At 42.7% G+C, this 19,680-nt stretch overlaps 2 protein-coding genes across 19 annotated transcripts in view; one reads left to right on the forward strand and one right to left on the reverse strand.

Annotated features, from left to right (window-relative positions):
* LMO7 (LIM domain 7) overlaps positions 1-15,154 on the reverse strand; it is a 198,447-nt gene extending 183,293 nt beyond the window's left edge. For 17 of the 18 annotated variants that reach the window (XM_086710175.1, XM_086710247.1, XM_086710229.1 and 14 more), the window contains exon 1: positions 13,827-13,897. In XM_086710175.1, coding sequence (XP_086566301.1) covers positions 13,827-13,886 — 60 coding nt within the window. In that variant the 5' untranslated portion in view covers positions 13,887-13,897. Of the gene's footprint in view, positions 1-13,826; positions 13,898-14,926 lie in introns of those variants that run through there. The other variant, XM_086710178.1, reaches the window with a different exon arrangement.
* Positions 13,034-19,680, forward strand: part of LOC147584694 (uncharacterized) — a 28,292-nt gene continuing 21,645 nt past the window's right edge. Inside the window, exon 1 of the mRNA XM_086710340.1 lies at positions 13,034-14,511. Coding sequence (XP_086566466.1) covers positions 14,228-14,511 — 284 coding nt within the window. The 5' untranslated portion in view covers positions 13,034-14,227. The remainder of the gene's footprint in view (positions 14,512-19,680) is intronic.

Below are 19,680 nucleotides of genomic sequence, written 5' to 3' on the forward strand. Positions count from 1 at the left end.
AAAAAGTCAGTTTGCATCAAAACAGACAATTAGTTTCAGCTTCCTTTTTCCCTCATTTCTGAAAAAAAGCTCTTTAGAAAACTTCCACTCCTCAGTTTTATGTGCCATTTCAGAATGATTCCTAAAAAAAAACAGAAAAAAACAAAAACAAAAAAAAACACACAAAATTACAGCATTTTGGAAGCATGAGGTAGGCCTCTGGTGTTTGAGTGGGGCAGAGAAAAAACATTCCTATTCTCAAATTCTTTGAATTATTTTCATTTATTTCTAAAAGGGTAAAGTTGTGTTATGCTTCATTGTCTCAAATTAGTCTCTGGGTTCCTACTCAAGCTGGAGGATACTATTCGGTGAGTTGTGAGATCTTTTTCATGACAAATGCCCCAAAGTTGCCTGGTAAAGTACTGTCCCCAGTGCAGGATATTCAGCTAAGGCAGCTCACTTTCAAATGTTCTGTTTTATCTTATGATACTTATTTGCATTTAGGCATCTTTACCATTGGTTGAACAAGGTCAATTTCCCATGCTTCAAACCTGCTTTTTTAAAAACTTGCTTTGAACTTACTCAATATGGAACCGAAGTTTAAGAAAAGCAAACAAACAAACAAAAAACCTAACAGAACAAAACAGCTTGTTTCATTCAGTGAAGCACAGCCAGAGTCAGTCAAGTCACAGGATTAACAACATGTCAGGTAAGACATTTGTTGATTCGTCCATTTATTTATCCAACAAACATTAACTGGCATCTACCAAATACCTGGCACTATTTAAGGCTTGAAAACAAGGTACACCTTTGCACATAAGGCACTTACAGATTCTAGTGACGGTTACAGCCAATCCAAAAAAATATAGCCTATGAAAGCAAACGATAAGTGCTACAAAATTCGAGTGTGGACTGACAAGAGATTGTTATTCTACAGAGAGGAAGGGGAGGAAAGGGAGGAGGAGGTATCATTTGAGCTGAGACCTGAATAAGTGAAAGAAACGTATTCACGCAGGAGGAACAGCAACACCAAGGCCCTAAAATAAAAACCTCTGCACACCTGAGGAATAGCAGGAGGTCAGTATGACTAGAGCATGGGAAGCCACACAGTGACAGCAGATGACATGGGCAAGTGGGACTATTTTATTTAAAAAAAAAGTTTTTTAAACAAAAATGCAGATTTTATTCAAAATATAATAGATAGCCATTGTGGGGGGAGGAGAAGGAAGAGTTGGAAATGCAATCTCTGGTTTACTTTTTTTTACTGAAGTATAATTAACGTGCAGTGTTATATTAGCTTCAGGGGTACAATATAATGATTCAACAATTCTCTGCATTACTCAGTGTTCATCACAGTAAGTGTACTCTTGGTTCCCTTCACCTATTTCACCCATTTCCCCCATCCACCTCCCCCGTGGCATACCCAGTCTGTTCTCTGTATTTAACAGTCGGGTTTTGTTTTGTTTGTCTTTAAGTTTGGTCATTTTATTTCTTAAATTCTGTATGAGTGAAATCATATAGTATATGTCTTTCTCTGATTTGTTTCACTTAACATTATACCTTCTAGGTCCATTCATGTTGTTGCAAATGACAAGATTTCATTCTTTTTATGGCTGTATAATATTCCATTGTATGTATGCCATATCTTCTTTATTAATTCATCTACTGGTGGACATGTGGGTTGCTTCCACAGTTTGGCTATTGTAAATAAGGCTACAATAAACATAGGGGTGCATACATTTTTTCAAATCAGAGTTTTTGTTTTCCTTGGCTAAATACCTAGTAGTGGTATTACTGGATCATATGATAATTCTATTTTTAATTTTTTGAGGAAGCTCCATTTTGTTTTCCACAGTGGCTGCACCAATTTGCATTCCCAGAAACAGTGCATGAGGGTTCCTTTTTCTCCATATCCTCAACAACACTTATTATTTCTTGTCTTTTGAGGTCTAGCCATTTTGACTGGTATAAAGTGATATCTCAGTGTTTTGATTTGCATCTCCCTGATGAATAGTGATGCTAAGCATCTTTTCATGAGTCTGTTGGCCATTTGTATGTCTTATTTCTAGCTTACACTTTTAAAGAGGAATCTGGCTATTATATTTGAAGCAGGGAGGATGGTGGCTATGGTAAGAAGTGGTCAGATTCTGGATATATTTGAAGATACAGCCAACTGAATCTCTTTATAGACGAGATGTGGAGTGTGAAAAAACAACAACAACAACCAAGAGTCAATAATGACTCAAAGCTGGGGACCTAAGCAAATGGGTTGAGAGTGGTGCCATGTACAAAGATGGGAAACACTGGGAGAGATGAGTAGGCAGGTGATAGGAAGGGGGAGAAACTCAGAGGTTTTTTTTGGGAACAAAGTGGGATGTGTCTACTTGATCTACAATTGGAAATCTTCAGTGTATGTGTGTATACATGTATGTGTGTCACACACATAGGGCAGGGAGAGAGGAAAAGGGAGACACTGTCAGTGCCAGGAATACAAAAAGGAAGTCATCAGCATATAGAAGGTATATAAAGCTATGGATTTGATAATATCTGCTAGGGAGAGATTATAGACAGAGAAGGCATGGGAAGATGAACCCAGGGATACTCTAATACTTACTGATCAAGTAATCAGGAGGATTAAGCAAAGGAAAATCAGAAACATCAAGTAAAATGGGAGAAAAATCCAGAGAAGAGTTGAAGGAAATGTTTCAAGAAGGAAGATGTGTCTGTGTCTAATGCTTTTGATAGACTGACAATACTTTCTTCGGACACTAAGGTAAGTTCCAAATTGATTGCATACCACTCAAGAAGGCAAAATGTTTGCTTATTTTCTCCTTCCTGTGGTAGAATGAAAGACTTTAAACTCTAGTAAGAAAGAATTCCAGAATCAAAGTTTATAATAAGGAAGGCAATGAGTGTCTTTCCTTGAATATTATGAAATTGTGGTATAACAAAACAAGATCTCTCCTTCCCAGCTCAGACATCTAGATCAAATTTCAACCTTGTCAAGAAGAGAAAATCTTTCATCATGGTCTTTTTTCCAGTACTTACTAGTACTGAATTTCTAGTACTATGAGAAATTTCTAGTATGCCATGGACTACTGAAATGTCGGTCAATAAGAAATTGATACTTTTGGGGGTGCCTGAGTGGCTCAGTTGGTTAAGTGTCCGACTCGATTTCAGTTCAGGTCATGATCTCATGGATCATGAGACTGAGCTCCATGTCAGGCTCTGTGCTGACAGTGAGGAGCCTGCTTAGGATTCCCTCTCTTCCTCTCTCTCTCTCTCTCTCTCTCTCTCTCTCTCTCTCTGTCCCTCCCCGGTTTGTATGCATTCACACACATGTTCCCTTTCTTGCTTTCTCTCTCAAAATAAATTAATATTAAAAAAACAAAGAAATTGATACTTTTTGTAAACAGTCTTAGAGAAGAACCTAATAGATATAACTTATCTCCTGTTGTAGCTCAAAGTAAATTCAATGTCATCATATAAAAATGCTTCCCTTTTACAACACTTTAAATGGTTTACTGAGCATTAATCTGGTCACTTAGATATAGCAGAACACATAAATCTAAAGTATGCAATTGTTCAGGAATGTCTATCAGCAATTCTATAGTTTATAAAATATTTGATCACCATGTGCTTTCCAGGCACCAACATCACAAGACAGAAGCTGCGTTCTAGTGTGAAGGACTTACCATAAACAGAAAATAGTTTATCTTACAGCTTCAGATAGAATGAGCACTGTCTGACCAGTGTTTCTCTGAGACAGTAGAGTGTAGTGATTAAGAGGGCAGGCTGTGGAGTCAAATTGCCTGGGTTCAAGTCCCCAACCACCACTTAGTAGTTTCAGTGTTTCCTGAGAAAATTATTTGACTTCTCAGTCCTCTTTTTTCCTCATTGGAGAGAACACCCCTGGTCCTAACAGTCCTTCATTATTAAGGTCATTATTAAGGTATGCAGGGACAATACACTTGCCCCATGTCTTGCACATGTAGAAGGAAGTACTAGTTGCTTTAATTGTCAGTTACTCACCTTCTCGTGTAAAACCTTCACAGCCTATTCAAGTCAGCCTATTCTGGCATAGGACAGCCCTTTGTTTATAAAAACATCTTCAAAATACTTGATACTAAGGTCTCACTGTACCCGAACAGTTATTACTAGTGTTGCCCTTTGAACCCACATAGAATTTTTCTAACCTCTGTCCTTATGACAATCCCCACTGTACTTAAAGACAGACATAGGGGCGCCTGGGTGGCGCAGTCGGTTAAGCGTCCGACTTCAGCCAGGTCACGATCTCGCGGTCCGTGAGTTCGAGCCCCGCGTCAGGCTCTGGGCTGATGCCTCAGAGCCTGGAGCCTGTTTCCGATTCTGTGTCTCCCTCTCTCTCTGCCCCTCCCCTGTTCATGCTCTGCCTCTCTCTGTCCCAAAAATAAATAAACGTTGAAAAAAAAAAAAAAAAAAAAAAAAAAAGACAGACATAATGTCTGTGCACCATCATCTAATGCACGCAAGCACCAAACTGATCCTCCTCTACACAGAAATGAGAATCGGTCTTCGAGGACCCTATCAGGGAGGATATTAAAATCTTTGGAAAGACTGTTTATGGGACTGTGTCATGATTCATCTGTAGAATTTGCTAATGCCCGTCTACTTAGAGAAAAGTGGCAGATTGAGTGTATTAAATCTCTGTTCCCAAAGTCGTGCACAGATGACAACTCTTTTCCTTATTAAGAGCTTTGAGTACATCAGAAATGTTTTAAGAAAACACACACACACACCCAATAATTACCTTCCGAAACTGAAGACTAAGTAGAAGTGCACATATTTTATCACTCTCCTCAAGCTCTAATATACTCTTTGACAGTTAACAGTTTTAAGGAGATCTGCAAGCATTAAGTAAATAAGCCAAATCTTTTGACAGGACACAAAACAATCATTCCTTCAACAAGCATTTGAGAACTTTTTGCCAGGAATTATAGGCTACAGAACAACAGAAACAACTCAGTCTACAGATGGTAATACATGAGATTGTCTTCCCACAACATCCATTTTCTCCAAACTAAAAAGGCTGGACAAGATTTATTAACGTTGCTTTGTTTTTCTTAACTAACATTCTCAAAACTAGTACTTTTAACTCAAATGCCGTTATGTTCGCCAGCAGTTTAAAAGTGAAGGAGGAGGTAAAAGGAGCCAGTTGTCTCCACAGGAGTCCCTTACTAGCCAAAGCGCTCTTGGCATCCAGAGAGGGAGGCTGCTAGAGCCCTATACAGAACAACGAGACCCAAATGAACCAGATGAAGCAACACGCTCCCTGCCACACACTTGGGACGTTATTCCTCTCAGCCTAAGAGAGGATTTCTGTGTTTTATCAAGGGCTGAAGGAATATCGAGGTGCTCCACTCCTCAAAATGGACAAACATTCCATTCTTCATAATTTTGTTGAGAATTCAGAGCGTCTATCTCCAAACAGCCCAAAAAAAAAACCCAAGACAACTCAGGAGGCACTTCCTTAAGGACCCCCACCATGCCCATGACCTTGGAGATGTGCTTTAGCAGGCCAGGGGCCCTCTGAGCCTTTTGTGACTGCATGCAGAGGAGCCAGAACTCTCCGTGTTCCAGGGCCATCCTTTCTCATTGGAGGAAACCCAATGTATTATCTGTTACATAAATGTTTAGCATCACCAGGGATCTGAGAAGAGGGAGAACATCATGCATGTTTCATCCATTTATTTAGAGAAAAAACACAAATGACAATTTCCAATTCTGGCCAGAATTTGGAGAGCATTAATATATTCATTTATATATACCAGAATGTATAAACCTCCACTCGTGGTTGTAAACTAGCACAAAGCTTTCACAGGGTAACTTGGTGAGGTGTCAAGAGCCAAGAAATCATTCATTTCCTTTGACCCAGTGAGTGTACTTCTCTAACTAGTTTGAGGACACTCCATTTTATTAAAGGTACAAGTTCTTGCATTTCCCCTCATGTTAAGACAAGGCATATTTCTAGCTTTCAGTACACAGGTACATTGAAAAGATCCAGAATAACACTATACTGGAATCCTCCTAGTTGCCCAGGAAACGCCAAGACATGTGTGTGCTTATACCTCCTAGAGTCAGGCTATTTTAATGGCATCCCTGCCCTGGTTTCTATTTGTATGAATCAGTTCCTTCTCAAGAGGATTTTGTGAGTACACACTCATCTCTTGCCATCCTTCCTGTCATAGAATTTTTTTTATTTTCAAATAAAGATAGTGTGTTCAAGTAATAGTAAAATGCTACATGAAGAAAAAAGGAACAACTTGACAATCATGATATTGCTTGGCTGTTCAAAACTACACTAAGAAATCTAAGATGTTAGAAATCAAAAAGGTGGTTGTCTGTAAGAGGGAGAGACTCAAGCGCCCTTCTGGAAGGGAACTTTGTTGAGTGACAAAAATGTTCTATAAGTTGATTAAATTTCTGGGTACACGGGTGTAAAAACATTTGACAAAATTCCCACAACCGTACATTAAAAATCGGTGCATTTCTCTGCATGCACCTGAGTAAAAATAAACTACTCTCAGCAACTTCTAAAAGTTGTGCTGTAGGGGCGCCTGGGTGGCGCAGTCGGTTAAGCGTCTGACTTCAGCCAGGTCACGATCTCGCGGTCCGGGAGTTCGAGCCCCGCGTCAGGCTCTGGGCTGATGGCTCAGAGCCTGGAGCCTGTTTCTGAGTCTGTGTCTCCCTCTCTCTCTGCCCCTCCCCCGTTCATGCTCTGTCTCTGTCCCAAAAATAAATAAACGTTGAAAAAAAAAAAATTTTTTTTTAAAAAAATAAAAAAAAAAAATAATAAAAGTTGTGCTGTAGAGAACTTGAAGCTCTTACGCCAAGTTATAAAGTCACAAAGTGGGCAAATGTGTTAGCCCCGCTGCAGCTTGATGCAAATGCTGCCTCTCTGTGAGCTTACCTGACTCCCCAGGCCGACTCAGGCTGCCCCCTCAGTGCCATCACTACAAATTGTGCAAATTTCTACTACTACAGCACTTATCTGACAGTGCTGCTGGGTGTGTTTGTATGTCTGCTCCTTGTGGGGCATGCCTCCATCTGGAGGTCCAGGAAAGAGGCTCAGAAGGTGGCATTTGAATCAATAAGCCCAGCAAGTGTCCAGTACAGAGTAAGCACGTAATAGGCAATTTCTGGGTAACACATTGACTGAATGCAAGTCCCCATGAGGGACAGCATTAATCAGAAGGCAGGAAGAGAGTGCCATGACTCAGGAGCAGGGCTGGAACAGAAGAGAAAATGTTAGGTAAACAGGCAAGTACACACGGCTACTCAGATGAAGGCATATCTTGTAGCTAGCTGGTCCTGACCAAGCAACTAACTGCGCAAGCAATGAACTCAGCTTTAGACCCTGAAGCAAGTTTCTGCTGGGAGAAGAAATAAGTTCTGGTCCTTAAAACCCTATTTTTAAGCTTTGTTAAAGCTGTAGCCTTCAGATTATACTTCCATTCAACAAGCACTTACCAGGAACCATGCCAAATCCCTGAAATAAAGATATTATTCTGGGGGCGCCTGGGTGGCTCAGTCAGTAAGCAACTGACTTCGGCTTGGGTCATGATCTCGCAGTTCGTGCGTTCAAGCCCTGTGTCGGACTCTGTGTCTCCCTCTTTCTGCCCCTCCCCCACTCGTACTCTATATCTCTCTCAAAAATAAACATAAAAAAAAAAGATATTGTTCCTTCCCTCAGCTTATAATCTAATATGGAAAAAATGGATAGAATTATAGCAGGAGTGCAAAAAGAGAGATCTACACGAGGATAGAGGGGAGGAAGGAATGGGTGCAGTATAGGTGTGGTAGTTGAGAAAAGGCCCCACATAAAGGCTAGTTTTAGCCCAAGCATAGAGCACTGAAGAGGAGTAATGGGTATCAGGCACACAAAGACGAGACTAACTGGCTCCTTTTACCTTCTCCTTCCTTTTTAAACAAGGAATAAGGCATATTCCACACATGATAACCCAGAGGTGAGAAAACAGCTTCCTGTGTGTGGGCAAACTCAAGCAAAGATTAGGAACAATAATTGCTTTTTGGTAAGCATGTCACTTAACCAACACAGCCGCCATGGGAGGTCAAGGAAGAAAACAGAGACCTAGTGGGTTTAATTAAGCAGCAGAACCAGGACTTGAACCATGATTTGTTCCCAAACCAGTGAGGGTTTTTTCTTTTCTTTTTTTTTTTTTTTTTCTTTTCCAATTTCATTGAGATATAATTGACACAGAGTTCAGTATAAGTTAAAAAGTGTAACACATAATGATTTCACATACATATATTGTAAAATGCTTGCCACAGGAAGTTACAATATAGTTACAAAAATAGTTTTTTCCTTGTGATGAGAAATTTTAGGATCTATATTCTCCTAGCAATTTTCAAATATACCATACAGCAGTGTTAACCATAGTCCTGAGGAATTGTATGAAGTGGTCAAAAAGTATGAATTTCCAATTATAAGACAAATAAGTACTGGGTATGTAGTGTACAAAACAGTGCTCTTATGGGGTACCTGGGTGGCTCAGTCGGTTGAGCGTCCGACTTTGGCTCAGGTCATGATCTCGCAGTTCAAGAGTTCAAGCCCTGCCTCGGGCTCAGTACTGACAGCTCAAAGCCTGGAGCCTGCTTCAGATTCTGTATCTCCTTCTCTCTCTTTGCCCTTCCCCAACATATGCGCTCTCTCTCTCTCTCTCTCTCTCTCTCTCTCTCTCTCTCTCTCTCAAAAATAAATAAATGCTAAAAAAAATTTTCAAAACAGTGCTCTTAATCTCTATGCCACCTGGCACCTAGGCAAACAGTTATGGAGAAAAGAAAAAAAAAATAGATATATAGGCAGAGATGAGATTGTAAGCAGCTGTAAATGTTATGGTATGCTTCACACTGCGAAGATGTGAAGGTGATAGACTTTAAAATCTTGGAGCGCCTGGGTGGCCAGCCAGTTAAGCATTTGACTCTTGATTTCAGCTCAGGTCATGATCTCAAGTCAACAGGGAGCCTGCTTGGGATTCTCTCTTTCCTCTCTCTCTGCCCCTCCCCCTGCTGGTACATTCTCTATCTCTGTCTCTGGCTCGCTCTCTCAAATATAAATAAACACTTTTTAAAAATAAAAAATCAGAAAAAAATAAGTGAAATCTATTCATGACTCCCCAGAAAAGAAGGAACTAACAAAATCAGGTTTTTATGTTGAAAAAATAATTTTGGCTACAACAGCTAGTATAAGAATTGCTTCTTAACAATTAAATTTTTTAAAAATTTTTAAATGTTTATTTATTTTTGAGAGAGAGAGAGAAATAGCATGAGTGGGGGAGAGGCAGAGAGAGAGACACACCCAGAATCTGAAGCAGACTCCAGGCTCTGAGCTGTCAGCAGAGCCAGAAGCGGGACTCGAACTCACAAACTGTGAAATCATGATCTGAGCCAAAGTCGGACACCCAACTGACTGAGCCACCCAGGTGCCCCCAACATTTAAATTTTTAAATAAATTTTTACCATCATAGTATTTCCAGGTTTAATACTGTTCCTTGAAATTATACAAAATTACCAAAAATTCTTCTATGAATTTAGGGACATTTTCAAGTGAATGTTTACATCATTCTACACACATTTGCAAAGCAACAGTACAAATCCATGAAACCTTCATTTAGTCCATAGATAACGCTGGTGTGCACTGAGGACACATATATCCCAAGCAAACCCTTTCAGACCAGATCACTCGTTGGGAACCACAAGCAGAAAGGATTCAGTTTACAGAGAAAGAGGGAAACCACTTAGAAAGATTTGGAGGTCCATGGAGAAACAGACTAATTGGACGTAACTGAGGAAGGAGTTATATTCTGGTGCCAGGTCTGGCAATGAGCTCAACTTGGCATCCTTAGGTCCTTCTACAGGATGATGGTGATACTGAAAGAATCAAACTCCGAGATAACAGGAAGCACAGGTAAGCAAGGAGGTGGTAAATTAAGTTAGTCTGTTCTCCAGCCATGAAAATTACTACTGTATATAAACTTCAACCTAAAGAGCAACATTAACCCAAAGACTGGAAACTGGCCACCAACCAATGCAATGAGTGATATATCCAGTTTTCAATCTCATTGGTATTTTGTCTGTTCACTACAAAGACTTTTTAATGTCCCAAAACAGAGAGACAGAGGCAACTATCAGGTGTAGAAAATTAGAAGGTGCTCCAGAAAAAGTTTAAAATCAGAGGGTCTGGACAGCACTTTCTACTTCATCACCTACTCCATGACCTTGCTGGAATTAAACTTCCTCTCTGCCTTTGCCTTTAAACTACTATGCTATTTGGTTTTAAACCAGTGTTTAATCATAAACCAGCTCTGCTACATTATTAATATTCCAAACAGCATTTCCAACCAGATAATAATCCAATATCATTATGTTGGATTAAAGAGTGCACATTCCTACATTTGCTTTAAATTGAAATGTTAAACTAGCCCCCCAAAAATACATACACTCTTAACCATTTAAGCACAATTTAAAATAGCCATAAAATTTTAGTTGGTAGAATAATAATCGCTGGCCCTTGCCCCACCCTTTCACCTTCCCCTCTCAAAATAAAAGAAATAAAACTTTAACTCTGGTTGTGGGAAACAATGTATTAGCTATCACAAAAGAATGGAAATGACAAAGAACATGCTAACATGGACACTGGCCGTCACTCAAAATTTTACAAGGTTATTGGAGTTCCTCAACCTTGGGTTAGTCAAAGCTGCAGCTGAGAATAAAGGCAGCAAAGTATACCATATAATACATATATGTTTATATATATGAATAACCCACATATGTCTCAATATATGTCGAGAAAAGTACGGTAGAGAAAATGGAGCAGGAGCAAGAACATTAGCATGCAAAAGAAAGACTTACACCATAATCTTCTTCACTTTCCAAAATATGTTATAAGATACACTTTGGAATTGATATTTTATCTTTAAATTAGGGGTTCTCAGAATTAAGAGGCAATTGTGGCAACAAAGGAGTCATCCATTCTGCTTCTTTTGGCAAGAACAATGTTTTAAAATATGTGCTTTAGTTGTAAAGGCAAAGCTAAGGAGACAAATAAATTTGGACACTAACTGGAGAAATAAAATAAACCTAACAGTAGGCACACTGCTGTCACTCTGAATGCCCAGGCATGCCCAAAGTGTACATGAATATGTAAAGTGTTCACATATCTTCAATGAGCATACTGCCTTGCTCCCAGTGGCAGGAGGGGGAAAAAAATGACTTGAATGTTTATTTCATTAACTATATTATAATGATATGGCAAAGCCTTTAGAAAAATTGTCTCTTGGGGCGTCTGGGTGGCTCAGTCGGTTGAGCGTCCAATTTCGGCTTCAGTCATCATCTCACAGCCTGTGGGCTCAAGCCCTGCATCGGGCTCTGTGCTGACAGCTCAGAGCCTGGAATCTGCCTCGGATTCTGTGTCTCCCTCTCTCTCTGCTCCTCCCCCATTTGCAGTCTGTCTCTGTCTCTCAAAAGCAAATAAACATTAAAAAAAAAAAAAAAAAGGTAGACTGGTCCTCATTACTTTTATCAGTGGCAGGTCGTTCCCTATTTCAGAGATGACAGCAGCTATGGGTTGTTTCTTTTTTATGAGCTTGTTATTTTCTAGAGTTTTGTTCATTTAGTTTTTTTTATACTCCATTTTTTTTAATGGATTTCAAAAATGACTATACTTATATACTTAGTGGGACTGTTTTGGGTCCTACCATGTATTACTTATTTTTGACCCTTATTTACTGATGGCAAGGTAAGCTCTGCTCTTGTACTTGAAGAGACAGGCCTTCTTTGAATGTGTTGGTAGTAGCAAGCAAAACAGTGATGGGTGGTATTGGAAATGATTTTGGAGAAAAGAAGACCAATAGGTTTGGGGCGCCTGGGTGGCTCCGTGGGTTAAACGTCCGACTTCGGCTCAGGTCATGATCTCAGGGTCTATGAGTCGAGCCCCAAGTTGGGCTCTGTGCGGACAGCTCAGAGCCTGGAGCCGGCTTCCGATTCTGTGTCTCCCTCTCCCTCTGACCCTCCCCCATTCGCGCATGCTCTCTCTCACTCACTCTCTCAAAAATAAATAAACACTAAAAAAAATGTAAAGAAAAATGGTCTCTCTGCTAAAGATGAACAAAACGCGTTTAGAGGGGACGTTTGAGAGTGGGAAGGTGAGCACATATACCCTGCACTATGATATCTTTTACTGAACACACTTCCCTAGAGTTTGTTAGATGCAAATTTCTCACAGAAAGCCTACACCGTCATGAGCAAGCTAAAACAAACAAGGAATTTTTTAGACTTCAAAACTCTGTATACTAAACGAGGAAAGTGTGAAATCATCCATATTCATAGATTTCCTGAAGCAAATACAGAGCACGCAGATACAAACACCGCATAGGAATCACATATGACCAAAAGTGTCCCCATAGTTCTTCCCTTCTCTCTCCCTCCGGCCCTAACACTCAAAATCAAAAAGGCAACTTTAATTTCTTTTCTAAAATTATGAAGAACAAATCCTACTAGTGGAAAATTACCTTTGGATGCCCTGGTCTTTCAAAGTTTATGAATGAGGGAAGTCATTTCTCTTAACTGCACTGCTGGAATTTTCCCAATCTCATTTCAATTCAAAATACACTGTTTATTCTTCTCTCAACCTCTGCATACCCTCCCCTCACACCTTCCCCCCACCCCAACCTTCTAAATCACCTTCAGACTAGCTCAAAGTTTCAGTCCAAAAAAGGACATCAACAGCTGATTTCTTCACCCCCCTACTCACATTTCACATTCCTTTATTTACTGTTAGAAATGGAACACTGAAAGTTTACTCTCTTCTTTCCCCCCCACATATACATTTGTTTTCTTAAGGACAAATTAATTCTTCTTAAACACTGTGTGCTTTGGGAATTCCTAAATATGCTGGTTTTTTCCCCCCGCTGGAATAACCTTTAAACCTAATCTGCATTTTTAAATACCTTGAGTAAGCCAGCACGTGGCATCTATAACCCCTAAATAACTGCAAGGCTGGTGTAGGCAACAATTTTCTAACAAGCGGTTGTTCCTGGCTCACATCTGTTCTGAAGACTGCCTTAGCATCATTTAAAAAGCCACCTTTTTCATCCAGCAGAATAGCGGGTGCAAGTCCTGGTGTTAACTTTTTTACAGGTAAGTGCAACCTTAGGTGTTGACGAAGAAACCTCCTAGAGACCATCTCCATTTCGACGGGGGGAAAAGGGAACGGCAGACCTTGTCCCTAAGGCACAACCGGGGTCAGTGAGTGACCCCAGGAGATCTTAGTCTCATCAACGCCGACTTTGAATAAGTAAAAACCTTGACTCCAGATGCCGCGCGCGAGAAAATATCTCTCCGGATGCGACTTTAGCGTCCAACCTCCTCCACTCACCCTCCCACACCACACACACGAAATACCCTGCGCAGGTAAGTGTCGGGCATCCCCACTGTAACCACCGCAAAGAACCGCTCCGGAGGACGCGGGGCCGGCTCTGCCCCTGTGCTGACGTGATCTGGCTCACAAGGATGCGCTGTCCCCGAACCCAAGAGGGCGAACGCTCGGCTCTGCACTGAGCCCTGGCAGAGGAGCTCTGGGGAAGCCAGCGAGGCCGTCGTGGGGAGCGCAGCACTAAGCTCAGCTGGACGTTAAAAGATCAGAGAAGCAGGACTTGCAAAGTCCCCCAAACTGCAAAGCCAACCAGCTGCCACGCGCCGGCGCAGGTCCCGGGAGGAGGCTGGGGCGCAGATCGGCGGGAGCGGCCTCGAGGCCGCAAACTCGTGCGGAAAATGGTAAAGGCACTCACCTCCACCCATCTCTGGGCCTCGGCGAACGCCAGGGCGCAGTCGGCCCCGGCCTCCTCCATCCCTTCCAGGACTAGGGTAAGAGGGAGAGAGAGAGACGCGGTGAGTGCACGGAGGGGCGGGGGGTCCCGCGCGCGTCTGGCCCCGGCGCCCGGCCTCTGCTCAAGCTGCGAGGCTCCCGGGTTCTCTTTCCCTTTGTTGAGCTCTGCAGTTCGCTAAAGTTTCGAACCCACGAGAACCTGAAGACGTGGCTTCCTCTCAACTCCTGAAAACAACCCCGGGGCTCCGGGCAGCCGGACAGGGCGCGGGAGGTGGACGGGGGACTAGAGGCGGCGCGTCTCACCAGCCGGGCAACTGTTTGGACTTCAAAAGTCGCAGCGCCGCAGCCGCCGCCCTCCCCGGAATGGCCCCGCCCCAGCCCACCCCGCCGCCCACCGCGAGCCGCAGAGTCGCCGCTTCCGTCCGCCCCCCTTGCGGCTCCCCGGGGCTCCCGGCCGCAGCCGCCTTTGTGGTCAGACTGTCTGGGCCAGGGGATGCCACCGGCCGCCAGGAGGCCGTGGCCGAGACCACGCTCCCGCTCCCGCGCTGCCCGCCCAGACCGCGGCTCCGCCCCGAGGGACGGCGCCCCCACGCCCGCATCCTTCCAGCCTCTGCCCGCCTGGCCGCCTTCCATGTCCCGGGGCCCCGGTAAGAGGCGTCCCCTCGGCTTTCGGCCGCCCGGCCCGCCTGACATACCAGAAATAGCTGCACACAATTGCACCTTTCCGGGCCAAGAAACTTCCCCGGTGGAGGAGCGCGGCCCTCCGCGACGCGCAGCCGCCCAGCCCGCCGCCCTCACCTGCGGCCGGAGCCCGCCGTGCCGCTGCGCGCAGCCCCGCAGCCAGGTGCGCGGCCTTCCCCGCCCCAAGTTCTCCGCCCCCTTGTGCCGCCCGGGCCCTCCTGGCTGCAGGTGGGGGTAGTGGCCCGAGCGCGTGCCGCCCATTTCCCCCCACACTAAGCCGGCCCCGCTCCGCCCCGCTTCCAGGTGGGTGAGGTGGAAGGGACCTGGATCGCGTCGCAAAGGATGCGAGCGGGTGGCCACCTGAGTTTCTCCCGCGCTCACCCCGAGCGTCGGTCGGTAGGGTGACAGGTTATTCAGTGGCCGCAGCGGTCCTGGGTAGGTCCGGGGCTGGAGGCTCGGAGGCTCAAGGCTTACGTGAGGTCTCTCTTCACACGAGAGTCAGGTCTTCGGAAAGGAATGTGTTCGTTGGTCTAGTCTCCCTGGGACCTCGCTTGAAACTCCTGAAACCCTGTTTAGGCCACATGTTGATGGCGTCACCTTTGGAGGAAGATAAAGATCGGTTCTTACTCCCGTAAAGTAAATAACCCCTTACTTTCGTTTTTCCGGTTGATTGATGTCGTTTTTCATCATAAAGAGTAAACAAGTACGGAGCAGGGAGACTAGTATAATGAAAAGCTAGAACCTAGCGCCTATAGTTAACAATCGTTTGCATTTTGCCTTATTTGCTTATCACCTTCATTTCCTGCTTAAAGATAGATATTATTATACTTCACCCCAAAATAGTACAATATGAATCTCTTTTTTTAAAGGACACTTGTCTACAAAATCATATAACCATTTTCACCTCTAACCAAAGCTAACAATTACCCAGTGTCAATTTATACCCAATCCGGACTCAAATTCCCCCACTGATCCCAAAATGTCTTTTACAGCTGTCTTACTCAGAACAGAATCCAAACAACGACCACACGTTGCATTTGGTTACATCTTTTTTTAACCTAGAATAGCTTCCTCTTTCAATGCCCCCAACCCGCTTTTTTATTTTTTATTACTGAATTTTTTTAAGTTTTTATTTTAATTCCAGTTAGTTAACATACAATGTTATATTAGTTTCAGGTATACAGTGTGGTGATTCAACACTTCCATACATCACCCTGTGCTCATCAGGACAAGTGCCCTTCTTAATCCCCAGCACCTATTTAACCCATCCCCACACACCCCTCCCCTCTCATAACCATCAGTTTTCTGTATTGAAGAGTCTGTTTCTTGATTTGCCTCTCTCTCGTTCATTCTTTCCCCCTTTGCTTGCTTGTTTTGTTTCTCAAATTCCTGCTTTTTTTTTAAGAATGGCATTGTCTTGTTAGACAGACTCCTATGTACTTCTAGTCCAGGAGAAGGACAGACATTCCCCAAGCTTCATAAGAGTTATTGTTACTACAGTTACTATGTACATATACTACACTGTTTAAAGCTACTGCTCTGTAACTTGACCTAAAGCTATGGGGGTAACAGCCCAGGTTGGTAAGAAGCACATAGACACGAATATGAATGACTGAAGTTACCAAATCACCAGACACGCTGAGCTTCAATTTCCTCGTCTGAAAATTGTGCTGATAATTACTACTTCAAAGTAAATAAGGTTGTGAAAATTAAATAGGATGGTGTATGTAAAAGCCTAGGGCACTGCTTGGCATAGGAGGACACTAAATAAATAATGGTTATTTCCCATTAGTCTCTCTAACAGTAGTGTGTCAAATATGGATTTTTTCCTTATAAATGGAGATTTCATTTATTTGCTCAAGTATTCCCATTGCCAATTTGGTTTCAAATCAGCTCAGGCAGCAGCCATTTCTGTCTCTTTAATGATGCAAATTTGCAAGTGAGAAAACCCAAATCCAAATCTTTGCCTTCTATCAGGCATGAGAGTGAGTGTTTTAAGCTTCTGGAAAGATTGAATCAGCCCTATAAAGAAAAGTAACCTACCTTAGGAGTTTACAATTAAATTCACAATAATAAAACATCAGAAATATTACTCATTTTCCAGGAGAATTGGAGATACTTTCATTATTTAAAAACAGTACAACTGTCATGTGTTATATGTTACCGATGAACTGTTGGTGGGAGAAAGTGGTACAATCTTTCTGGAAGGTAATTGGGCAATAAATATTAAAAAGTTTTTTAACTATCCGTGCTCTGTTGCAGCAATTTCACTTCTGGGAATTTATCCTAAGGATATGAAGGAAGATCTATGTGCAAAATGAGCATGTGTGGTGGACACAGATACACTAGCCAAACCTCCCTTTAGAGGAGGACTGTGGTCAGCAGCCAGCCTGCATCTGCCAGCTCCTTGAGGTCGGCCTTAGCTGCAGACCTCTTCTGAGGTCATGGTCCTCCCAGAGTGGCTCTCATCTGGTGATTGAGTGACTGTACTTAGAAAAGCTCAGTCATCTCCACCTAAATGAGTTGAGTACCTCTGATAGGTGCTTCCCATAAACATGAGGCCAGTGTCACAGTTCAGCTTCTCCCTTGCTCTTTCCTCTTCATTGCACAAGGGTCAATCGCTAATAAATACCTGCTCTTCTAACGCCATTTCTGGAGGACTAAACCTTTGATGGCAAGAAGCATTCATTAAAAATGAAAATCCCAAAACAATCTAAGCCAACAACAACAGGGACAGTGGAGTAAATCACGTTTCTTCCATACAGTGAGATATTACACAGTCATTAAAAATGTAAAAGGCGGGGGGCACCTGGGTGGCTCAGTCGGTTAAGGGTACAACTCTTGATTTTGGCTCAGGTCATTATCTCACGGTTTGTGAGTTTAAGCCCCGCAATTGGGCTCTGCACTGACTGTGCAGAGCCTGCTTGGAATTCGCTCTCTCCCCTCTCTCTCTGCCCCAACCACACTTGCTGTCTCTGTCTCTGTCTCTGTCTCTGTCTCTCTCTCTGTCTCTCTCTCTCTCTCTCTCAAAATAAACTTTAAAAAAAATGTAAAAGGCTTGGGCACCTGGGTAGCTCAGTAGGTTGAGCGTTGGACTCTTGGTTTTAGCTCAGGCCATGATCTCACGGCTTTGTGAGTTCGAGCCCTGCCTCTGGCTCTGTGTTGATAGCACAGAACCTGCTTGGGATTCTCTCTCTCTCTCTCTCTCTCTCTCTCTCTCTCTCTCTCTCTTCCCCTCCTCCACTCACGCTATCTCTGTCTCTCTCAAAATAAGTAAATAAACTTTTTAAAAATGTAAAAGGCAGGGCACCTGGGTGGCTCAGTCCACTAAGTGTCTGACTTCAGCTCAAGTCATGATCTCACGGTCAGTGGGTTTGAGCCCCGTGTCGGGCTCTGTGCTGACAGCTCAGAGCCTGGAGCCTGCTTCGGATTCTGTGCCTCCCTCTATCTCTGTCCATCCCCCACTCACATTGTGTCTCTCTGTGTCTCTCAAAAGTGAATAAACGTTAAAAAAATTTTTTTTAATGTAAAAGCCTATTCAGTGACACAGGGGGATGTTTAAAGGTATATAGTGAAGTGGGTAAAATAGCAATGTATAAAGCACCCTAATTTGTGATTATATTTTTAAAATGCTTATTTTCTCACATAGAACAAACTAGAAAAAAACTCCACTTAAATTTTAATGCCAGCTATTTTTAAATGAAGATATGGTACTTCTCTCTCTTTTACAATTTTTTTTTAGCAAGAGACATATATGTTACTTTTATAAACGAGAAAGGAGACGTCCAAATATCTTTTGACTATCTCATCCCACAAACTTCAGCTTCCTCCTGCCTTCTCTGACTTGGTAAATAGTACCATGCCTAAAATTTGGGAACTGTGCTGGACTTCTTGTCTCTCACCCCCATGTCTACCCCAATACCACTCCTTTCCATTTATTTCTTAAATATCTCTCCAATTGGCCCCTCTCCTCCATCCCCATTTCCAGTACCTTAGGTCTGGCCCTCATTAGCTCTCAGCTAGATTTCACAAATCATATGACCTTTCTAAAATGTAAATCTTACCACACTACCAAAACATCCCACCTCCCTTTACTCCTTCGATGACTCCCAGTTGCCTTCAAGGGCCATTTGATGATTTCTAGAACATTAAGTGGCATCCTTCAGAATTTGCGCCTGCCCACATCTCTAACCACCTGTTTGGACCCATATTTCTCCCCTCGTGGGAAATGTGCTTCTCTCTCTCCTTGCCTGGCTTTCTCCTCCTTATTCTACCAGGCTCAATTCAGGTCTCTTGCATCTCAGTTTTAAAACATCTTTGCACATCATCCTGGGCTAGGTTAGTTATCTCTTCTTTATGTAGTCTTTGCCCCTTTCATGAAGTATTATATTTCTGTTGTCTATTTTTCTCATTGAACCATGAGCAATAGGAGTGTGTGACACACATCTGGTGTTCAACAACTGTTTATTGATGGACGTGTATGTGGGTGTGGGTGTGTGGGTGTGTATATGTATATGTGTGTCTGTGTATATCTATCTATATATATATAGATATACACAGACACACATATACATATATACACCTATATATAATTAATATACTATCACTTTTTTTAATGTTTATTTCCTTTTGAGAGAGAGAGAGAGAGCATGAGCAGGGGAGGGGCAGAGAAAGAGGGAGACACAGAATCCAAAGCAGGCTCCAGGCTCTGAGCTGTCAGCACAGAGCCCGACATGGCACTCAAACTCACGAGCAGTGAGATCATGACCTGAGCCGAAGTTGGACACTTAACCGACTGAGCCACCCAGGCGCCCCAATATACTATCACTCTTAATGCACAGAAAAAATAAAACATTGAGAGCAGAGTAGAAAGTACTGCTGATTACTGCAGCTAATACAAGAATTTCTTTACAGCAGGGTTTCTAAACAGAAGTACAATTAATACGTTGGGCTAGATAATTCTTTACTATGGGGAATTGTCCTGTGCATTGTAGGATGTTTAGCAGCATCGCCAGTCTGTAACCACTAGGTACTAGGAGCATCCCTGAAAATTCAACAACCAAAAATGTCTCCAGGGATTGCCAGATGTCCCCTCAGTTGAGAACCAGATCACCTCAGGTGAGAACCACTGCTAT

The sequence above is a fragment of the Puma concolor genome, chromosome A1, assembly GCF_028749965.1.
Source record: "Puma concolor isolate L17-30 chromosome A1, mPumCon1.1.hap2, whole genome shotgun sequence".
Taxonomy (NCBI): Eukaryota; Metazoa; Chordata; class Mammalia; order Carnivora; family Felidae; genus Puma; species Puma concolor.